This window comes from Merops nubicus, unplaced genomic scaffold (genome assembly GCF_000691845.1).
Source record: "Merops nubicus isolate BGI_N331 unplaced genomic scaffold, ASM69184v1 scaffold23344, whole genome shotgun sequence".
Taxonomy (NCBI): domain Eukaryota; kingdom Metazoa; phylum Chordata; class Aves; order Coraciiformes; family Meropidae; genus Merops; species Merops nubicus.
The window spans coordinates 1-23,175 of NW_008602584.1; the positions used below are offsets into that span (position 1 = coordinate 1).

The 23,175-nt window shown below is 39.8% G+C and overlaps 2 protein-coding genes across 2 annotated transcripts in view; one reads left to right on the forward strand and one right to left on the reverse strand.

Moving 5' to 3' along the window:
- Nucleotides 1-3,284: 3,284 nt before the first annotated feature.
- On the forward strand, nucleotides 3,285-16,938 carry TIAM2 (T-cell lymphoma invasion and metastasis 2). Its single transcript, XM_008938421.1, has 12 exons — nucleotides 3,285-3,458; nucleotides 4,968-5,036; nucleotides 5,419-5,544; nucleotides 6,732-6,840; nucleotides 7,389-7,568; nucleotides 8,943-9,061; nucleotides 10,159-10,267; nucleotides 11,858-11,916; nucleotides 12,742-12,847; nucleotides 13,603-13,690; nucleotides 14,546-14,700; nucleotides 15,564-16,938. The coding sequence occupies exons 1-12, from the start codon at nucleotides 3,336-3,338 to the stop codon at nucleotides 16,202-16,204; spliced, it is 1,884 nt and encodes a 627-aa protein (XP_008936669.1). The 5' UTR covers nucleotides 3,285-3,335; the 3' UTR covers nucleotides 16,205-16,938.
- Nucleotides 16,939-17,464: 526 nt separating this feature from the next.
- Nucleotides 17,465-23,175, reverse strand: part of TFB1M (transcription factor B1, mitochondrial) — a 26,298-nt gene continuing 20,587 nt past the window's right edge. The window contains exons 6-7 of the mRNA XM_008938419.1: nucleotides 20,414-20,541; nucleotides 17,465-17,675 (exon numbers count right to left, since the gene is read on the reverse strand). Of these exons, the coding sequence (XP_008936667.1) occupies nucleotides 17,465-17,675; nucleotides 20,414-20,541 (339 nt within the window). The remainder of the gene's footprint in view (nucleotides 17,676-20,413; nucleotides 20,542-23,175) is intronic.

A 23,175-nucleotide genomic window follows, 5' to 3' on the forward strand; every position in this document is an offset into this window, starting at 1 on the left:
TGATTCTATGATTCTATGATAAGGAGTTTACCAGAAGTATCTGAGACTCAAATCTGCCTGGGTTAGCTGTTGCAATGTCATTGTCAGAGCAAATTCAGGGTTAATTCCCACCTCAATTCAAGGTTACAGTGGGTGTATGTAGTGTCAGCTTGGGGTTCCTCTTGTGGCTTCTTGGCTTAAGGGCACTGGACTGCTAGATTGATTTGATATCCAGAATGCTCAGGTGGCTTTGAAATCCTAACTGCAGTCAGTAACAGGGCAGAGGCTGGGCCTCTCCTGCCCACATATAAAAGACAGTAAAGAGATGTTCTTAAGGGTGGTCACTAGAGCTTTTCTAGAAGAGATATTTTAAACAGCAAAAATAATAAAGTGTTTAGTGTGAGAACCAGAAAGTAGCATCCAGAGCAGTGTGGAAAACAGATAGGAGATCCCACCCTGGGTGGGAAGGGAGTTTTGGGAAGAAATGTGGAGCAAGAATAGCTTTTATTCCTCTCTATTTAATCATTATGATGTTTCTCACGAATACGGAGCTCTTGATCCAGAACCTAATGTATGCTTTGTGGTTTCACTGGAAAACAAAATTCAAATACTTTGGCATCCTGCATCTTCTATGGTCTGTGCAATGTGTAGAAGTAAATGTGAAATGCTTCTGTCCTGTGACCAAGTAGCATTTCGTGCTTGTTTTGACCCAGATGTAAATACCACAGTGGACACAAAAGAGCAAGAATCAGGTCTGCATGTTTCACGCTCTGAAAGTCTCCCGGGAAGGGCAGAGGGCAGCAAAGCAGTAGGAAAGGACCAGAGCCTACAATCAGTGCAGCAGGACAAGGGCAGTATTTTTAATACCAGACTTACAAACACAAAGTACTTACATGTTTAGAAACATACTAAAGTTTGTAAAAATCACTGTTTGTCAGCTGTATGGCTTGAGAGGTACCTTAGGGTAATCCTGTGCCTTGGGCTTAGGCCACTTATGCAGAAAAAATTCTGACACCAAAAGTGTGTTGCTTAGGTGCTCGTATACGAGTATTTATGTTGGGGAGTATCATCTATTTCCATATGCTTTCTTATCCAGTAGTTCTTGGTGGCAGATGCAGCTCTGGCCCCAAAACAGAAGGGGATGGAGAACACCATGTTCTCCAATGTCTGCCTGTTCCAAGTGCAAGGGTAGTCGAGGAGGAATAGCGGACTTCTAACTGCTCCCCGTAAAACTGTGCCTAACGGTGATGTTTATGATTTCACTTTCAATGGGCTGTCTCATGTCCTTGATCTAGTGTCCTTGATCAGGCATCGTGTTGATGCAAATCAAGCTGCCCATGTGCATCTTGAGCTGTAGAGAGCATAAAATCTGAGTCATTCTGATAAAAATACAAAACTTTCTGACTTCAGAAACAGAAAACAAATATCAAATACTTTGGCATTCAGCTCTTCAGAAGTTGCTTTAAAATACGCATGCACCCCACCCCCCATTTCCTAAATTAAGTTGTGATTTATTTCCAAAGCACTAATTCATTCTAGTAGCACAGAGTGGCTGTGATTTTTAAACGTATTTCATCAGTATACCGCTGTAATTCCAACAAACACCATTCAATTTCCATTGAGTTTTGTCAAGTCCTAATGAACATTATAAATACAAAATATGTCTTAATTTCATAGTCCTGCAAGCTGTCTTCATGCAGGATTGTGAAGATGGTTGCCCATATTAGTGAGGAAAGGAAATTATTTTTTTTTTAGAACGGTGGCATTGTTCAAAACTGGCGGCTGGGAAAGTACAGAATAATATGGTCTACATGGCAAATATTTTGATATTTTAACATCTATTACCATCTTATAGGTGTGAGTGATGTATCTGTGTTCTGTCAAAGGAATGGTTGAAATTTAATATTGCTAGTTCATTTAGCCTTCACCTTACAGGAGGCATTGTGTGTGGCTCTGTTCAGTTTCAGAATAACTATGGCATTTGCTTATTTGTGACCTTGTATGTTGGTGAGCCTAGCTACACAGATAATCGGTGATGAATCAGGACATCCAAAAAGGACCACCCGAAACAGCACGTGGAATAAATTAGTACAGATTAAGACAGTTTGGAAATGCACTCATGGCCTGATTTCTTCATTGAAAGACCACTGAAACAAGACTTCCTCTTGAAATAAGGCAGCATTCATGTCCTTATTTGAATGCACTCACTAAATAGAATACATGGCACAGCATATGCAGCTCTTCTGTATCTTAGAGAGTGTCTGAAAGACAGAAACACTGCCGAAGAATTGTTTCATGTAGTGTAAAGAGGTGGATACTGGCGGCTGTAAAGGCAGGGTAACGGTAGTGACACTAGCTTTCAGGAAAGCATCATGTAAGAAAGAGAACAGTGGAATAATTTCCAAATTAAGCATTAAAGATTATTGCCTGAAAAAGTTGGTCTTGGCTGTTAGTGGTGGTGATGCAAGAGTGGACTATACAACCATTTCGTAGTGTCAGAAAAATGTCTTTCTTTTCTATCTTTGCCTAATAAGATAAACTGTTGTTGTTCCATTTCCAGTTCCTACCTTGCTTGAAAATTTTCTGGTGTTTTTTTTTTGTTTTGTTTTGTTTTTTTGTGTTTTGGTGTTTGGTTTTTTTGTTTGTTTGTTTGTTTGTTACTATATTTATAATTCTTCTGAAGAATCTCAAAGATTAAGGTTTCCATTTGCTGTTTTTGAAAGCAAAAAAAAAACTTGCTAGGTAGTTCTCTCCTTGGAGAGAAAGCCTTTAAGTGTCTTTTGATAAGATCCAGAACATTGGAATCTGGGACCTCAGCTCCATGTCTTGTTGTTTGAAAAAAACCCACAAGACAAAACAGGTAGCAGATGACAAATAAAACAGTTATTCTTGATGCTTAAAAGATCTTTATTTATTTAATTTTTTTCTATTTGATGCAGTGAGTGCTGTGAAATAAAGAGAGATGGAAAACAATATGTTGCTTGTGTCATAAGAATGAAAGTATATGATATTTCTGAATGCTCTCTCATCTTTTGCATCCCATGAGCTTGTATCTGAAGACTGAAAATAATTTTCACTGGAAAATCACTAGAAATTTTTCATTTCATTTTGCTGCTCTGATCTGGATGTTATAAATTCAAGCTGTTCAAAGCTATCAGGATACATATTTGACAAAAATCAATGGCATGTTCTGGCCCCCAAATTTGAAACAAGAGCAAAATTTGAGCAATTTACAAATAACTGTAGTACGGCTTGTATTCTAAAACATTGGCACTTGTCTCTTTCTTCTCGTTTAACAGAGTGCAGATCTGATCAGTGCGTTGTGCCGGAACTTCCAAGAAGTCCAAGCAAGCAGTATGGAAGGACAGAAGGACAACCAGGATCCACCTCCACGGCCACTGCCTCGCCACCTTTCTGACGCAGATAGATTGAGGAAAGTCATCCAAGAACTTATGGACACTGAGAAATCTTATGTCAAGGTAAAAAACCAAAAACAAATCTGGCTAGCTACAGCCTTGTTTCCTTATATTTGAGGCTTATCATGATTTGTGGATGGTCTTAATGTATTTTATGCTTACCTTTAGATAACCAGCCCTCTACAAGAACCATAACCTACAAAGGCTGCTTATCTGATTGTTCCTGTTGTTTTCAGCAGGCTTACTCCTGTAATAGAGGCTGTAGGATTTGATCTAGTAGCTCTAGTTCTGGTCAATTTGTGTTTATATTGGAGAATGGTAATTTGTGTGGAGTAGGTACCTGCGCTGTGTTGACACAGGGGTTTTCCAGGGGATGTTTCCCTTGTTTTTAAGATTAAAATAAATCTGGTAAAAGAACAGAATATAGTCTCCTACAAATTAAAAAAAGTTTAAGGGTGGAAAATAGTGCATAATTATTTTTGAGTCAACAATGCTAAGAGTCACAGCTCCAGTTGGTTGTAGCATCACACATGTTATTTCTCCTCTGACTGACAAATCTATAATTTGTTAGATGGATGTCTTTTATTTTTGTAACACACAAATTCATGTGACTGGGTACCAAAGGAAACATGAAAACATTGATTTCCTTGACTTTCAGCAAGGAGGGATCATCTGCTTTACTGGACACCAGAACACACACTTACAGACATCAGTACTTGCTGCAGTAATGTGTGTGAAAAAGAGGAGCAAACACCTTGAGTCTGTTGTTGTTAGTACATCCACCAACACACTAATAGAGCCATATGGTGTAAAGCTTGAGGAAGCTTGACAGAACATGGACCCCCACAAATGTCCAGCTGATGTTTCTTACAGAGGAACTGCTTGAACAAAGGCATGACCATGGAGGTCACTGACGTGTGAAATTTTGCACCGGGCAAAATCCTGGCAGGGTGCCCATACTTGCTGCAGTGTTCTCAGCAAGGTGCTCGTTGTTCCTTCTTCATGAGTATTTCTGCCATTTCCCTTCTCAAGGTTGGGAAGCCCTGCAGTGGACCCCAGCCCTTCCATTGCGTTTTGATGTAGGATAGTAAGTCTTCAAAAGTGGCATGAATTCTTTGAAGAAGTGACAGAAAAAGCCTTGATCACAACATAACTGAACACTTTAATAACAAATAGGATTTAAAAATGTTACATGTCCTTCTGAATATTACTACTGATGTTTAAATGAATGGCTATTTATATGGTTTATCTAACAAACATGATTAAAACATTTGATGCTGTTCATATACATGGACTCCTTAGAAAGCCATGATCTGTAACATATTCTCCTCATGCTATGCTAAGATATAACTTGTATCAAGCTGTAAAGCTTTAACAATGAAACAAAAACTTTACCCTGAAATAAATTTGTGTCTAATTTAGTGTCATTTCATTGCTAACACACAGGTTATTTTATTACAGAATTTTATCTCTAGTTCATTCCCCAAAAAAATTACCCCTATCCCACAGCTGTTGCAGAAAGAACAATTTCAAAATCTTATGCATAAATTGAATGAATTTTCCTTTTTACAGGACTTGAGCTGCCTCTTTGAGCTATACTTGGAGCCCCTTCAACATGAAACCTTCCTTACCCAGGATGAGGTGAGGGAATAACAGCAAGATGTGCTTTTAATTCTTTTATGGGTTAAGACCTGGGCACTGAGTTTTTCATTGCTGAGATCATGTCAGAAAAAGCAAACAACAAAGATACCAATAGGAATTACACCAGTCAGTGCCTTTGTGTCTGGTGTGTGCATCACCTTTTTCTTTTAAAGGATAATTGTTCTTCTGACTTAACTGCTAAGAAATATTTTTTTTTTGTAAGCATTTTTTTTTATAAAATCTATTTGAAAACTATTAACAAATACAAGGTTATTTGCCTTCACAAGCTCTTTGTGTGTCACATCTCCTTAGTGCACTGTTTTCACAAGAACACTATTAGGTGCATGGAGAGCTGTACTTCATAGCCCAATGTTTTTCACAGATGGAGTCTTTGTTTGGCAGTCTGCCAGAAATGCTGGATTTCCAGAAGGTGTTTTTGGAGACCCTTGAAGATGGAATATCTTCATCCTCAGATTTTAATACGCTGGAAACACCATCCCAATTCCGGGTAAATATTTTGTCATCTAATACTTTGTGAAGTGCTGCAAATGTTTGTGAAACTGACGTTAAGAACTCTAAGTTCATATGGTTGCTTTTATGTTTGAAGCTCTACTTTCTGTTACAAACATCTATTCAGGAATGGTAGATCATTGCTGGTTTTCATGGTTTTAATCTTCCTCTTCCCCATGGCAGAAGATGCAACATGGAAGATACAGAGTAGACTTTGAGTATGCTATAAAATAGCAATGCTTATTATGCAGAACTCCTCTGTAGAAAGGTTAATGGTGCTGTGCTGAATTCTGCCCTGCCCAGTGCTCCTCCTCGCTGTGCCCAGTTTACCTGCTACAGTCTGGGAGCTTTTCCCATTAAATGCCACATGTGTTTCCCATGTTGAGAGGTCCAAGAGGAGGGCCTATGAAGTGTAAGAGGCTGTGGACTGTGTCACAGTGGCACCACCCAGTACCTGCTCTAACTGGAGGATGGAGGTTCTCTGCAAGTGGGGTCACTGGCTCAGGACTGGGCAAGACTGCTGGCAGGTCTCCCAGACACTTGCTTCCTTCTGTGGAGCAAACATTGATAAAAAAGAGAGGAGAGGGCTGCTTTCCTCCTACTCCTTCTTCTCATCCCCCTCCTCCTCCCTCGCAACTCCTCTTTCTTATCTTTGCTTCAGGAAATATTTTTCTAAAAACATCTCCCTCATGATTCAGTCCCTCCCACATCTTCCCAACCCTCCCCTTCATCCAAGAACATCAGAGGTGCCATCTAATTGCCACTTGCCTGAAAGAAAGAAAACAGTTGGAAAGCAATACTCTGTTTGCTTTACACTGTCCCTTCTGGGTTTGGCACTTTTAGGCCTTGCTTCCTATTGCTCATGTTTTTTTCCCAGTGCAGTATACCCTGTTACACGTCTGTTGATTTTTGTTCCTGTGCTGCCTGAAAGATACAGTAAGACAGAATATCAGCAGTGGTGTTACCTGCTCAGGGACAAAGGAGAAAATTCAGGCTTTGCCTAAATAGGCTGAACTCTACACTCAGAGAAATACAAAAACATTGTGGAGTTACTACCAGTAGTATATTCATCTCATACATATAAAAGGTAGCAGATAGTCACACCATTGAGTTGGTGTGTTATGTGTCTGAATATTTGTTTAGGACTCTAGTAATGAATTAATACTTTGGTTGTGTTGATTTCAGAAATTGCTGTTTTCCCTCGGAGGCTCCTTTCTGTATTATGCTGATCACTTTAAGCTGTACAGTGGCTTCTGCGCAAACCACATCAAAGTTCAGAAAGTTCTTGAGAGAGGTAATTTTTTATCTTCGTTATTGTAATTAATTTGTGTGAGTTTAAACTGCAGTGAGCTACTGTATCTAATCTCATAAACTTGCAGAGAATATTGGTACAAAGCAAGGACTAATTGTGTGTCTTTCAATAGGAATAGCTAAGATTTGAAGTTCTGCTGAAGCATGGTATAGAACTGAAGGGAGTACCCTGAATAGCTACAGAAACATCTTCCCTAAGTTTGTGCTGTCTGCAGAGCCAGCTCATACTCCAAAAAGCAGCAACAAGTGGTAGAAAAAGTTAGAATTACTTCCTCTGTCATTCACTGCAGTGCAGTGGAAAAATTACATTGAGGAATAACCTCACCTTGATATAATTGCTCTTTTAGTCCTTATGGTATTTTATTTAATGTAGGAATTAGTATGAAACAAATAGTGTGGACTACTATGTAAACCTTCCACTGAAAAGGGTGAGAATTGTGGTGCTGGTTACTAGCTGCTGTTCTGTGCTTTCAAATTATTGTAGCTTCTGTGACTTCCATGTTCAATTGACCAACTCTTATTTACATCTAGCCAAAACAGATAGTGCCTTTAAGGCCTTCCTGGATGCTCGAAATCCCACAAAGCAACACTCTTCTACACTGGAGTCGTACCTCATAAAGCCTGTTCAGAGAGTGCTGAAATATCCTCTGCTTTTAAAAGAGCTGGTGTCTCTGACAGACAACGAGAGTGAGGAGCATTATCATTTGACAGGTAACTTCTCCCTTTTTTCTACAGAAATGAATATGAGTTAAGATTTATTTCCAGCCTTTCATGAAGATGCACGTTGCCATTCTAGTAGGCAGCACAGAACTTGTCAAAACCTGGAGAGAATCCCTCTCCTCTCCTTAAAAATGACAAGTAGCTTTTTCATGTTTTTAGCAAAAAGCCCTACTTGGTATGTGCAAGTCCCTCTGAGAAGTAGAAGGGCCCAGGATTTGCCATGGCAGATAGGACTGAGGTCTTTCTCCTCGATTTGCAGAAGAGTGTGCCAGGTCACAGTGTTGTTTTGTTTTTTCCTACTTAGGAAACACTGACCAAAGCTCCATCTTGTGGTTATTATTCAGTTCTTGGAATATGTCAAAAGTCTGAGTGCCACAAAAGGATATTTTAATTGTTTGAGGCTTGGCTTGCAATTTGCAAGCAAAATTCTTGCTTGCATAGAAGAGATGTGTGCCAAAACTTTGCAGTCTTCCCACGTAGAAAGACCTGTCTCTCCTATATTAGATTTGATTGCTTTCCATGCTCAGATGCTTGGGACTTCACCTTGGCAAATTCCAGTTCAGATCTGTCAGTACCTGGTGGATGAAAGTCAAGAGATTTATTTTAGGTTGATTGTCATTTTAGCAAAGTAGATTTAGGCAAAATACACTGTCAGCAAAAAGTCATGAGGCTGTTGCTGAGTTAAACAGGAGCTTCTATTACTGTTCACTTGCCCTTACAACCAAGTTTGGGGTGACTTACTTGCAGGTCAGGATGGATGCCAGACTGCTAAAAGGCTACACCATTAAGATCTGGCAGCCTTCTCCAAGTCCTTTCTGAGTTAACATAAATGTCCAATGAAATCTAGTCATTCTTGCTTGGAAAACAAAACCTGGCCACCAACGTTTAATTTCATGGATATAATCCTTGAGGAACACGTACAACCTACCATTGTATTTCTTTGTCCATTCTGTGGTGAGCCAAATGCCATGTTTCTCTTCAGGCTCGTCAGATGGCTTATCCTAGGATGGGTGTAGATTACTCCAGGAGTCCGAGTGGCCCTATATATACAAGATGCAAAACTTAACTGTGGTTACTACCATGCTGCTATAAATATTCATGCTTCTAGGGGCTTATCACTGGAATGCTTACTGCAGCCTTTTCAAGAACTTAAAACACCAGACGAGCATTTTTCACTTACTCTGATAGGAAGCATTCCTGCTACTGTTGCTATGAGAAAGCACTGATACAAAGCTAGAATTCTGTTCAACAAACCTTGGAAACACTGTGTAGTTTTGCCTGCCTAAAGTGGAATTCAATAAAAAGTCACCTTTAGAAAGTGCAATTGAATTACATGGCTGCCTGTGAAATGTTTAAACTTTATAGAAGCGCTGAAGGCAATGGAAAAAGTAGCAAGTCACATCAACGAGATGCAGAAGATCTATGAAGATTATGGCACTGTATTTGACCAGCTGGTTGCAGATCAAAGTGGAACAGAGAAGGAGGTAAGAGAAGGAACAACACATTTTATTCACTTGTAAAGCATTATCCTGCTTGCCATTGGGTCTTTATCTCTTCCTGAGGTAATTTTAGGATCTTATTTGTGCTGTGCTTCCTCCATTTTCCTTTAATATTTTGACTTCCATTTCATATCTGCCTGTCAAGTTTCTTTTTGTCAGTAGGTTACGGTAAAATTTTCAGACAGCTGCCAGAGCTGCTTTCTGGACTGAGAAGAATTGCAAGCAGGAGTAGACATAGTTCTCATTAGGAAAATTCCTCCACTTCTTAAATGTTGCAGAGATTATCCATGCCCCAAGGCACTCAGCTTTTATGCTATGGAGTTCTTAAGTTCTTAAGATGTTTTTTTCACCCGTATAAATGAAAGTGGCAATTCAAGGGATTTCACATTAAAGTCTGTTATTCTCATTCTCTACACTGCCAGTGCTGTGGCATCCTTGGGTATTTGTCAGAGCAAAACCCATTAGTTAAACAGTCTGTGTGCACGCATCTCCCAGAATTGGAGCAGCAAGGTCTCAGCTTAGCCATTTACCTCGAGCAATTATGAAGCAGATCAAATCTGTAAAGGTAGAGATCAGATATGAGAGATGCCGGCTCGGTTGTTTTATTTCCTCCTAGTGCTCCTGTGGGCTACCTGGTTTCTCATCATTTAGGGGGAAACAAAACTAGACAGCCTGGGAGATTCTTCACAGTGTTAACATTGTGTCCTGCAGAAGAAAGCAGCCTCCATCAATTCTGCCATTGGCAGTGTCATGAATACTAATTATTCTATAGAAATTAAAGATACTTAGAGCTAATAAATCAGTCAGTTCACAGCTGACTATATGTAAGTGACAGATCATCAGGTCACTTAATATTCTTCTATCCAGTTTCCATAACTTAGGGGCTATTACTACTTTTTACATTGTTGCCTATTTTTAAAAGGGGGTTACTCCCACTTTCCCTGCACATAAATACAGGAAAATATAGATCCTTAAAGTTATTGATATGTACTTGCTAACGTTCTACTCACTTATGTGGATCACAGCACTGATTTATATATTTGTACCATATTTATATTATCTACTGTTATGATTTAATACAGGTGACAGAGCTTTCAATGGGAGAACTTCTGATGCACTCTACAGTTTCCTGGCTCAATCCTTTCCCGTCACTGGGCAAAGCAAGAAAAGACCTTGAACTTACAGTGTTTGGTAAATGTCTTTCTTAATGACCCTCTGCTCTTTCAAATCTGAAGATTATCACATTAAGTCTTCTCACAAGATGAAAGCCACCATCTCCTTTCCCTGTAGCTGTGTGATAGCTAGGGTGGACTTATAGCTGAAAAAAACCAAACCCATAGCTGTATTTCCTAATATGAGAAAAGTTTTAATTAATTTGTTTGCTGCTGTTTGCTCTGTGAGCCAACCTCAGCTCCTTTCCTGTTCGTATGTAAGCTATGGAAATCAGTGATTCTCAAGAATCACTGTTCTCTTCAGAACAACCTGCTAAACCAAGCTTTCAAAGGAGGCTAGTAGGAAAATCGTGATTTATTTTACGCTTGTGAATTCAGGCTAGCTTCTGCTTTACAGGTACTGCATCAAAATCCCCATGGAGATTATTTTAACCTGAAAAATGGATGTGGAAATGAGAGCGTACAAACGAGTTTTATTTAATAGTATCTACATGATTAAACATGTAATAATTACCTATGTAATTCAGTCTTCCAGTGAAACATCTTAGGCACTTGTCTATTTCTTTAAAAAAATATTTCTTTAAAATGTCATTGGATAATCGCCTACAGAACAACTCCAGGCTGATGAGAAACAAGTTTCCCTTTCTCAGGACCGTTGCACACTCCTTCCCTGGGAAGCGTGGTAGGTTAGGGAAGGGGATGCCTCTAACAGAAGAACAAACAGGAACAACCCGATGGGTTCCTTGGATCCTGGAGCTTCTCTGTGATCTGAGTATCTCAGACACTTCCCACCAGGTCATGTATGAGTGAAAGGACTCAGGCTTACTCAGGCTTGAAGCTTAGCTTAGACTGCTCGTTTGCCGCTAGGGAAACCGAATTTTACTCTCCAAACCCTACATGGACAGCTTAGAAAAAGCACCCAATATGTGGAACTGGAGGGATCTGCTAACTTCTGGGGTTAATGCTGTGCTTGCTGTGGAAACATCCTGGCTTTATACAGGGATGAGAATCAACTGCCTACAGCCACCCCTCTCTCCTCTTCTACTGAAAGAACAGGTGGATGCATGAGCAGGGATAGAGCTATACTGCCCTTGAATCCAATCTGGGATGCAGGACTGCTCTGCAGATTTAAAAGTAGGAATTGAGATCTTTGGGTTTCCAACTAAGCAAATGCTGAACTGCAAGGACAGGTTTTTTGTAGCATTCTCTTTGCTGTAGGCCCTTCACTCCACTTGAAAATGTCCACTGATGACAAAAAGAAAACCTGAACATTTACATCTAACTTACATCTGCTGTATTTGTTTATGTGAAGACTTACAAGAGACAGGTTGCTGGGAGTTTCAGAATACATGTTCAGAACAAAATCTGAGGAAAAAATGCTGCTATTGCATGAACAAGTGTAGGATGAAAAGCCCAGTTGTCATCCTAATACAGGGAAAAGCCCAGTTGTCATCTTAATACAGGACAAGTGCTTTTCAATCAGTTTGCTTACCTCATCCTTCACATTCCCATGACTTCAATAATCAGCTTCTCCAAGGTAATGTTTTCATTGAATATTACATCTGTGATTAACAGTTTTCCTTTTTTTTTTTTTTCTGTTCTTTTTTAGTTTTTAAGAGGGCTGTAATACTGGTGTATAAAGAGAACTACAAGCTGAAAAAGAAAATGGTAAGTCTGGTAGCAATGGAGGTGGTGGGTATTTATGCACAGGATTCTACTGCAGTGTGACATGATGGGCCACACTGGTGCTGAAAAGAGAGTGACTGCAGTTAAATGCCACCTTCCCTTGCTAGGCTGGAGTTCTAGCCATCACAGCCAAAACAAGTGCTCAGTATCTTTGTAGCAAGAAATATTTTTTGTTATTTAGTGAGCAGCAGCATCTTCTCTGTGTGAGCCCCACATGATTTTCATCATTTGGCATATGAAACATTGCCATGGAGGCATCATTAATTCTTCCAGATGACATTTGTGATGGCCTACCTTAACACAGTGTCTAGGCTAAAAGCTCTGGCTATAGACATTTGATTGCCCTGGAAGGAGAGGAAAAGCAGCATAATAAGCATAACCTCCTCATGGAATGCTGAAGTCAAATAGCAAGTTGTATATCCTGGGTACCGGTGGTGAAGTGCTGCCCGTGCTTATCATAACAGATGGAGGGCCTCCGAAAGCAGCAGCAGCAGCTACATAATTAATGTATTCTGCTAATCAAAGTCTGCAGGTTCCTTCATGGGAAACTTGTTCCCTAATAGTACTTACAGGCAAAGTATTATTTTTGCCCATTAAAAACCACTGCTTTTAGAAGCTGAAGCAATTACAAATCCCAAACGTTGTGTGTATCACCATTTCAGCTAGGTTTACAAGCACATGTTAGGGTACTGAAGGAAAAAGTAGAATGAATTTAGTTTTTCTTCAGAGGCAGGCCTTTTAAGAGTAACACAAAAAAGCCCACTTTTTGACTTCTTAGAAATACCCTGGTTGTTTTTCTTTTTGCAGCCTACTAATGTTCGTGCTGCACATAATTATGGTGACTTGGATCCATTTAAATTTCGTTGGCTGATTCCTTTAAGTGCTCTTCAGGTTCGACTGGGGAACACTGCAGGTAATTCCCTTGCTCTGAATACTTCAGGACTGAACGCTTTTCGGGGGTTCTGTAATATTGCTTCTTCCATATGTCTTTCTGAAGCCTCTGGAAAAAGGCAGGTGCAGAGAAATCATGCTCTGCTGTTGTCTGTGCACTCAGGGGGTGCAGGCTTGATACATCAACAGACTTTATTCATTTGGTGTATTGGCTTCTTCCACGAGTTCAGGAAGATGTAACACAACGTGAAGGAATGACGGAATGGAAATCCCCAAAGAAAAGATACCATGAACAGGAGGGTGATTTACCATGGTTGGCATCCTGGTGATGCCCTTATGCTGTGTTTGTGCTGACCCTTGTGTTTTTCCAAATGTGGGAAAACTGACAGTGTCATTTGTTGTAGTTGAGGGCTTTATTTTCTGTTTTTTATTTTCCATCCGAGTTGGTCTTTATGATCCTATCCAGTTCTCCATGTGCTGCCAAGTGTCCCCAGGTGTTTAGAGCAACTAAATGCTTTGTGCACCTGGGAGAAGGCCTTTTAAGGCTGGAAGGCAGCAAGAAGCAATAGCAACGGGGGAAAGCAACTCTCCAAGAGAGAAGTTAGGCACCACTAGGCTGTTTTGGGGGCTTTTTCTTTGGGTTCCATCTCGGGTGTTATCTTCTGTGGATCCACCCAGGGCTATGTTAACACTGCCTTCAGGAATGGAGGAGTGATGTTTCTCACATGAAAAGTTTTGTGAAGTATATACAAAAATAACGTTTCCTTCCATGCACAGGAACAGAGAACAGCTGCATCTGGGAACTGATTCACACAAAGTCAGAACTAGAAGGCAGGCCAGAAACAATTTTTCAGTTGTGCAGCAGGTAAGGTTTACACAGAGGTTGTATTTGATAAGTCACATTAATGGAATTAAAAAAAAATAAGAGCTTTGCCTTTGTGACCTATGCATCAGCACTTCTAATGCAGCTCTTGCTCTCTGAATCCAGGCGCTATGCCAGCGTTCAGCTGCATGAAGTAAAACAATTTGAAATGGGAATGAACTTGGTGCAGTGATCCAGCATCAGAAAACTGCACACAATCATACAGATGTATGATTATAAATTCTAGTACGATATGGGCTAAGTAACTGATTTTATCAGACTCTCAGCTGGTTAGCAGAAATTACTTCTGGTAAAGACCACTTAAGGGGTGATCCCTTGGTACAGAAGTTACCTTTCAGGCCATTTTTCTAAGGGGAAATAACCAAGTTCTCAAAACACAAAGTGTGTGAAATGCCTAACAACACGTAAAAAAGTGTTAAAAAACCAAACCAAACAATCCCAAACTTATGGGCTGAAGTTGTGCCAGGATAGGTTTAGACTGGATATTAGGAAGAATTTTTCTGTTGAAAGAGTGGTGTGAAGCACTGGAACAGACTGGCCAGGGAGGTGGTGGAGTGACCATTCCTGGAGGTGTTCAAAAAATGTATGGATGTGATACTTCAGGACATGGTTTAGTGGTCATGGTACTGTTGGGCTGATGGTTGGATGTGATGATCTTAGAGGTCTTTTCCAACTGTAATAATTCTATGTTTCTTTGATTCTGTTAGCTGCAAAACCACAACTAAAGCAAGCTACTTAAAAACCCCCACTGAACTAAAGTACATCAGCACAAAGGAGGTGGGCAGTGCCTGACTTCAAGAGAGGAAAATTAGGTTATCTGTTTTTTTAAATTTGCAGTGACTGTGAGAACAAGACCAACATCGTGAAGGTGATCCGTTCTATTTTGCGAGAAAATTTCAGACGTCACATAAAATGTGAGCTGCCACTGGAGAAAACATCTAAAGATCGCCTTGTCCCACTCAAGAACCGTGTACCTGCGACAGCCAAACTGGGTAAGAAACATGTTCTCAAAGTGAAAAATGGCATCTGGACTCCAGCACTGGCAGGTTTGCAGTTATTACCATGACTGTAGTGTGTCATGTGCCTGACCCCCTAATCCCCCTTCTTTTTTGGGCTGGGGAGTTGGTAAGAGTGTCTCCGTAACTCAGTGCCTGAAAAGGGTTAGAGGAGATCAACAAGTTTGCCATCCCCCCACACTGTGATGTGTTGTTACCTCTCTTAAGGGAAAACTTAATAAGCCCAAGTTAATTTTGCTGGGAAGAAACAGACTCAGTTTGTCGTAGAGCATTAGTGTTCTTTCCTCGGCCTTCTTTTAGTAACTTAGGTCTAGTAACATTTAAAGCTAGAACAGCTGGCAAAAGGCAGGGGTCTTGGTTCTTTCAGGGCACTAAATCTGCATCCCAGCAGATACCCTAATTACCAACAGGCTCCATATATTTTAGTTAAATGAGTAGCTACTCGTATTTCAAATTCTCCATCTGATGAGTTGTCTGTAAAATCCTCTTAACATCACAGGAACTGGGACAGTTCAACTCCCACCTACAGCCTGGCCCTCCAGTGCTCGAGGTGCCTGAATCAGTCTTGCCTTCTTGGGGATGTGTGTTAATGATTGCAACAATTTTCGGAAGTTTTTGTCTGCAACCTATGTGAAGGCAAGAATATAGACCTGGGGGGGTAGGTGGAATGAAACCTCATGACGTTGAATCCCACTGTCAGTATCAGAATGCTGACACATCCTGGGAGGATTGTCCAATGAGACTATGTACGTTGTAATTGTAAGGGGGCCACTGAGGCAGACAGTGTGACCCACTGATGTTTTGCTGAGGAGATGAAACTGCCTTCTTCCTCTTCACAGGATCTACGAGGTCCTTGAAGGTACTGAAGAATTCATCCAGTAGCGAGTGGAACGGTGACCCGGGGAAAGGCACCTTCCCGGACTCGGATGAGTGCAGCCTGAGCAGCAGCACGCAGAGCAGCAGCTGCCACACTGCTGACAGCATCCAGGAGCCCAAAAATCCATCTCCCGATCAGCACGGACCAAGCTGCGCCCCTGACTTCTCTAACGTCCTTGTCAAAGAGTCCGACATTCTCAGCGATGATGAAGACGACGACTACCAGGGACTGAAGAAGGGCAGCCCTACGAAAGACATTGAAATACAGTTCCAACGGCTGAAGATTTCAGAGGAACCAAGCACTGACTCTGAACGAGACCAGGCTGCTGAAAACGAGGAAGGAGACGGCTTCGAGAGAGGAGAGCAGCCAAAGCTGGTGCGTGGCCACTTCTGCCCCGTGAAAAGAAAAGTCAACAGCACAAAGCGTAACAGAGGAACTTTAATGGCAATGCAGGAACGTCACCAGTCCCTTGATAGCCACTCTGATGCTGCAAACCTGGACCTGAACTCTATTTTAGAGAGAGAATTTAGCGTCCAGAGTTTAACGTCTGTAGTTAATGAGGACTGTTTTTATGAAGCTGTGGAGAGGCATGGGAAATCCTAGCTGTCTAAGCACGACATTTAAAATATTCATTTGAAGTCCACATAAAATTCAACAAACTTATTTTGCTTTACAACTAGTAAATTCATGGAAGCTGCAGGAAAACTACTATCTGATTTTGTGCACTAATACATTTTTTTTTCCCACAAAAACAGCTGTAAAGGATTCTTAAGTTATTTTAATTTATTGTGGATCAAAACTAGATTACATTGGCCAAGGTCTGTAAATTAATTCATCCCTTTCATGCAGTCGAGGTGATGCGTAGTGCTCTTGGGGAAGGGAGGGGAGGGGAAGGATGGCCTCATGAGTTTAGGTAATGTGGAAAAGGTGCTAGTGAGTGGCAGAGGGGATTACAACGGGAAGTAGCATTGCAAAATGATTTTTTTCAATACCTTGGGCATTTTATCTCTCTGGTTTTTGTTTTTGCTTTATTTAAAGCAGAGTTAAGTTATTTTCATGTGTTTTAGTGCACAATAGTGCAGAAATTTCATTTTTGTAAGTTTCAGGATGCTGTTTATACTTTATATATATATGTGTAAATACAAAAGAACAAAGCTTGGCCTGTAACCTTTTATTTGGCTGTATTTTTTATTTCCTCTACCAGCCTGTACAGTAAAAGACAAATAAGTGTTGTACTTCGCCATGTTTTCTACTTTTTATCATGCTGCTTTTCTCTAGGTGGAGCTTTAAATCCCAAATTCTTTGGTTTTGCATAAATGCAAAGAGTATTAGCAGACCTTAGGGCAATCTGTGCACTTTATCCTCCTTTAAGCCAGTCACTTGAGTATTTTTATACAAGAGTTTTGGCTTTTTGAACATTACCCTGTACAGTAGGCTGTTGCACATGAAATATGAAAACTATTTTTTCTTACATTTTAATAATGTACCTTCATACAAAACTCAATTAATTCAGAAGTATCTCAACTTAATTACATCTCTCACAACATACCTTGTTCTTGGTATGTATTCTAGCCATTCCCTTGAAGTAAGAAGAGCCAGTAGGTACTTCGTAACTGGACTGTCTTTTCACTTTTGTCTGCAGCTGAATGGAATGAATAAATACAGTGGAAAATCCCTTGCTCTCCACCACTTTCTCAGCAGTAGCTCTTCCATACCTGCACAGCTGTAGGAGTATATCAAAGCACCCATCTACTGAATGAACACCTCTACATCAAGGAGTTAACACTAATTTTAAAAGTCAGTCTGCTGCAATTACAACTGATTGTCCTCTTTAGTCCTTTTTGGCTGACGGGTGCCTTTAAGTCAATTCCTCATCTTCTTCTTTTGCCTCAGTTCTTCTCTGTAGTTGTATGGAAAAAGGCTTGGGTCTTCATCACACATTTTTCTGTATGTATCGCACAGACTTCTAAACTGTGACATGGAGAGCTGAAAAGGACGCAGAGTCGGATCAACATTTGCTGTCATCATCAGCTGTTCTGTTCTTTTCAAACGTCCACTTTCAGGAAACAAGATCCTAAAAGGTGTGGGAAGAAGACAAACAAAATCAAACAATTTAGACAGACGATTCAGCTTCCCTTAGAGTTAACTGGATCCTCTTGGGAGTTTTTAATACAGGTTTATTACTAAGTGCACCACTGTTATAGCTCTTGCACTCCTAATAGAGCTCATTACCTAAGCAAATGGAACCCCGTAAAAGCCCTTTTTCTGCCAATGCAAATTATGACTCCATAGGAAAGCACAGACATACACTATACACTAAACACATGCGTGCATGTTCATGTTCACTAGAAGAGCTTTGGGTATGGACACCATCACAGAGACTTCTTAGAATTAGTATTGTATTTAGAGAGCAACAAGAGATTAAACTGTGCAAAACATCAGATCCGAACCACATCATTTTCTATTAATTGGGCCATTTCATTCTAATGGGAAAGATACTGTTACCACTTGTCAATAGAAATGTAATTCTAATGCCAAAAAAAAACCACAAACCAAGAAGAAGAAAAAAAGAAGTATTTAATTATCATTCACTTTTTGATATTTAGAAATTGAAGAATGTGCCAGGAGTTCTAGATTTTGTCTTCAACTGTTCATAGTCATAGCAGGTCACTTACTTACTTTGTGGCCAGATACATTAGTACCTTTCTCACAAGTTCTCCAAATTTTAATGAATAGTATTAGTTCAAGTGATTTCTAATGTCTCACAGAAACGCATACTACAAAGTGCAAGCTGCTGAAAGGATTAGCTCTTACTCAGCAGTAGTTCTCTGTCTACAACACATCAGGAAGGCAGAAAAATTTGCACATGGTTGATGTGCAAGTCTCAATTTTCAAATGATCTGCCTCTGTCATACACAGAAAATGCCGTGTGTCTAATGCAGTAACAGCCCCAGCTGCGTTTGGCAGGTTGGCTGGACAAGCTAGTCAGTGATGGAGCATGTACAACGTCTCTGGGTGACCTGTTCCAGGTCGCCACCCTCACAGTGAAGAGCTTCTTTCTTACATCTAATCTAAATCTACCCTCTTCCAGTATGAAGCCATTAACCCTTGTCCTATCACTACAAGCTCTTGTACAAGTCCCTCTCCAGCTTCCTCGTAGGCCCCCTAAATACTGGAAGGCTGCAAGATCGCTGTGGAGCCTTCTCTTTCCAGGCTGAACAACCTCTTAGGCTCTCAGCCTGTCCTTATAGGAGAGGTGTTCCAACCCTCTGATCGTTTTCGTGGCCCACCTCTGGACCTGCTGCAACAGGTCCGTGTCCTTCTTGTGTTGGGGGCCAGAGCTGAATGCAGTACTCCAGGTGGGGGCTCACAAGAGCAGAGTAGAGGGGGAGAAGCCTGCCAGCCACACTTGTTTTGATGCAGCCCAGGATCTGGTTGGCTTTCTAGGCTGCACTTGCACATTGCTGGCTCATGTTGAGCTTTTCATCAACCAGCACCCCCAAGTCCTTCTCCTCCTCAATCATATTCTGATATATACAGACTACACACTGTCTTCCAACTGTCCATGAACAGCAACTCAAAACTACAGTTGTTATTTTTCTTCACGAACTTAATAGCTTACTCTTACCTGCTGTGTCTAAAATCCCAGAATTTACACACAAATGCAATCTGAGTCTATTACCTTGTTTTGATACAGTAAATGTGATAGACAGATAACTTATAATGAACTTATTTTTTTCAGTTCAGCTGAAGAATAAGAAGATTGTTTCTTAGCTGCACACTAGGACTAAAGTATGATAAGCTGCTAGGGGATATGTGACAGTCAAAAGTTCAGACTGCCCCTCCTTGCCTCAAAAGAATATAGAGCAGTTATTAGCAATTTGGGGTCACACAACAATTGTTAGGTTTGTGTGACCCCACACTTTTTTAAAAAAACTTCGGTAAAAATATTCTTCTTAATGTAGATATGCCGATAGCCCATGCCTTCTGCTTGTACTGTCAACTGAAACTGTTCTCCACAAAAAACCCCAAACCATAACCCTGTAAATCAAATACAAACCTAGAGTTCAGATACCATATATTTCTAACCACCTCCAAATACACGCTCAAACTTTAATAGAGGCAAACTGGTACTCATGTTAGATCCCATGTCAGCTAGCCCAAGCTGCAGCAGCAGGACTCTAGTCCAAACAGCAGCTCTGTCAGCTGCCCTGCAGTGCTGGGTGCCAGTGTTTGCCCATACCGACCCTGGCACGTGGCTGTGCTGGAGTTTTAACAGGGTCCTTGGTGAACAGACTGCACCTTTCTCACATCAGTTAGAGAACTCAGTGAGACAGAGAGATTTTAAAAGAATCACTAAGAACTCCATAAAAGGGCAAGCACAGAAACAAGCATCTGACTTGTTGACATTATTCTCAAGTAAGTAAGGTTTCCTACAGATGACATTCTCCTTCTCACACTGCCATCTTTGGTTCTCAGTTTTGATACTTCCATTTCTTGTGGCTCTTTTTGGTTTCTGAGACAGACGAACTACTGGAAAGATCATCAATTTATCCTAGTAATTTGAACAACTTCAACTGCACTACCAAAAATGCACAGCAATTATTATATAATTACAGCAGAAAAAGATTCATCTCATACTGTTATCTCCAGAAACTATTCTGAAATTGAAAGACCTTACAAACTACGATGACAAATTTAAAATGGGAGGAATAAAATCAAATGCATAGCTACAATTGTTTCTTAACTGAATTAGTAGCTGACACATTTACAAAAACATTATCTGAGAGTATTTAAATTTCATTTCCTTACTCAATTCCACGGAAGCAGTATTTTCTTCTAAACTGAAAAACGCTTCTAACCACTTTTTCCACTAGCTCGAATGGCTGCTGTATCTTTGGCTGCACCAGTGGGGTAAAATGCACCACAGCCACATCCACCTATATGGAAAAGAAAGATAAATTTGAGTAGATATACTCCTCTGAGACATTATTTCTAAGTTAACTAGCTAGACATCAGGAAACAGGCAGAACATAGGAAGGCATTACTGCAATAGGTAACAGCTGTGCAGTGATTAATGTCACAGCATTTGAATATAAAGATGTGGCTTAACTTTCAAGGCCCTACAGAATTTTAGTCTTAGTTATCTACATATTTCCAATTAGTTCACATGCCATTAGTACTTAGTATTATTTCCCCCTCATGGCACTTCCTTCATCTAGAACAACTTCCATGCAATCTGTAAAGTAATTAGCACTTCTTCCTTCAGATCCTTCCACAAGACAATTCTGACACGATACACAAATTAGACAATATTTGATACACAGGCTGAAGGGCAGCTGGAGAAAATTGGTATTATAATTAGAAATCAAACCTATTCCCTATATATTTTCTGTCGCTCTAAGGCTTTTCTAAAATGTAAGCCAAGGAATTACTTTTCAACATATTAAGATTCTAAAATTCTAGCCCATTTAAAGGCATGGTAGATAAATGTAAGTCTGCATCTCGTTTAAGTGACTGTACAACTAACTCCATATTTACAGTGTGTATCACAGTCCATCCAAACTTATATTTGAATGATTCTACAATCATTTTTTTCAAGTTTCTTTTATAGTTCTAAAATCAGCTTGGTTCACAGAATGATCACTTTCCCCGCAGCTGAAAACAATGAAATCATATCCTCCCTTCAATGTACACATGTATACATATAAAACCCACAAAATATATCACACAATTATAGAACTACTGGATTCTACAGAAATGCCCTGAATTCAGACTTCTGTATTAAAAAAATAACAGGCTGGGCTAGAAATACCGTGCTGCATATCATCAGATAAAGTACCATTTTCCAAACTAGATACTAACAACAATAAAAAAATAGTAATAATTAAAAAAAAATAAAATCTGTGGAGTAGCACACTGAAAATTTGCACAATTTGTCCAAGTAATGGTACCAAATGACTACAAAATTTGTAAGTGCTAGATTTAAAGTACTATTCAATCTTTTATTAAAAACATCTGCTAATACGATGGACAATCATCCATTTTTTTAGAAGGTCTGAAAGTCAATACTGGCATTCACAGAATAGCTTCTGTGACACTAAATTGAAGATGTGCTAGTTCTGACAGAAAGAAAAGATACACTCAGGCCAAAGAACGGTTTCTGTACTAAACACACTCTCAGTGTACCAATTGTTTGAGAGAACCCACAGCAAGAGAGTATGTCCAAAAAAGAGGGTGTTTCTTGTCCTGTTTTAACAAAAACAATTCTAAGTTTGTGGGGCTTTTCTTTTTCACTTTATTTTTAAATCAAATAAAACATATTTGGTTTATTTAATTTTAAAATATTTTGTTTTGTTTTTGAATCAAATAAAATATAGCAACCTCTGACTCTTCTGGCACAAAGGTGCCATCCATCCATATTGTACTTTTAGTGGGAACAGCTCAGCTGTCAAGTACATCTATGCAGTACAACTGCTCTGACAGCACAGGTATTATACTTGCTCTCTACAGAAATGGTGAAATTTCAGTTTTTCATGTAGATAGAACTTACAAAGCTGAATGAAAACACTGGCTAGAGAAATACTGCTATGCATGCCAATTAAGAAAAAAACACAGCAAGTGTCCAGCATTATCACTGCTGATTACAAGTATCTGTTACTTTCCCTCCTTTTCTGAAAGCTAGGGTTAAGAGTGAGACAGAAAAAAAATACTTAAATTACTGAAGTGTAAAGACACAAGAAACTATTTAAAAATGAAGTAACAAAGAAAACTTGACATATGGGATCTGCAGTGAAATGCGTATAAAAGTATTTTCCAACCAGCTTCTTGTTGGCTGATCTACACATGTGTATGCTCATCTACTTTTTTGTCAGGAAATAAAACAAGGTATTTCCCCCACAAAATTAGGGGTAAGAAAACTACCAGGGACCATTTGGGATCTCCTAGTCACCCCAATTTTGCAGAACTGCTTGGGAGATAAGAGAACTCACTGGGAGTTGGGAGCTGCACCTTTAACAAAAATTTCTGAAGAAAAAAAAAAAAGAACACAATCTAGATGCAGTGTACAGTTTAAGAGAAAAGCAGTTCAATTTGCAATCTCAAGGCCAGTGAGCAATAATTTCTCCTTCTGAAACAAAACACAGCCCTTCTCAGCATTTGTTCCATTACAGACGCTGTTTTCTTTGGACCCCAGGAAAGCTGCCTGGCTGCTATAGCAACAGATACAGGGGGAAGCTTTTCACTTGTAATTGACTACTCTGTTACAATTATACATGTTATTTTTCCCTAGCCTTTTTAATATGCATAAAATAGAGAGTAGAATTATGAAAGCTAACAGAGTACACAAGAACACTTACAATACACAAACTGATTTCCTGATAATTTCATTAGTAATACCTTTTTTCCACCCCACCAAGTATGTCAGAAGTACTTACAAAACAATACTCCATTCTTATATAATAATGAATATGAAAATTATTCCACTGCTATATCCTGAACTGTCAAGAGTACAGAAATTATCAATCCCTTGCTTTCTTAGTCTATCTGTAAAATGAAGGTTTATCTTCGTGTAG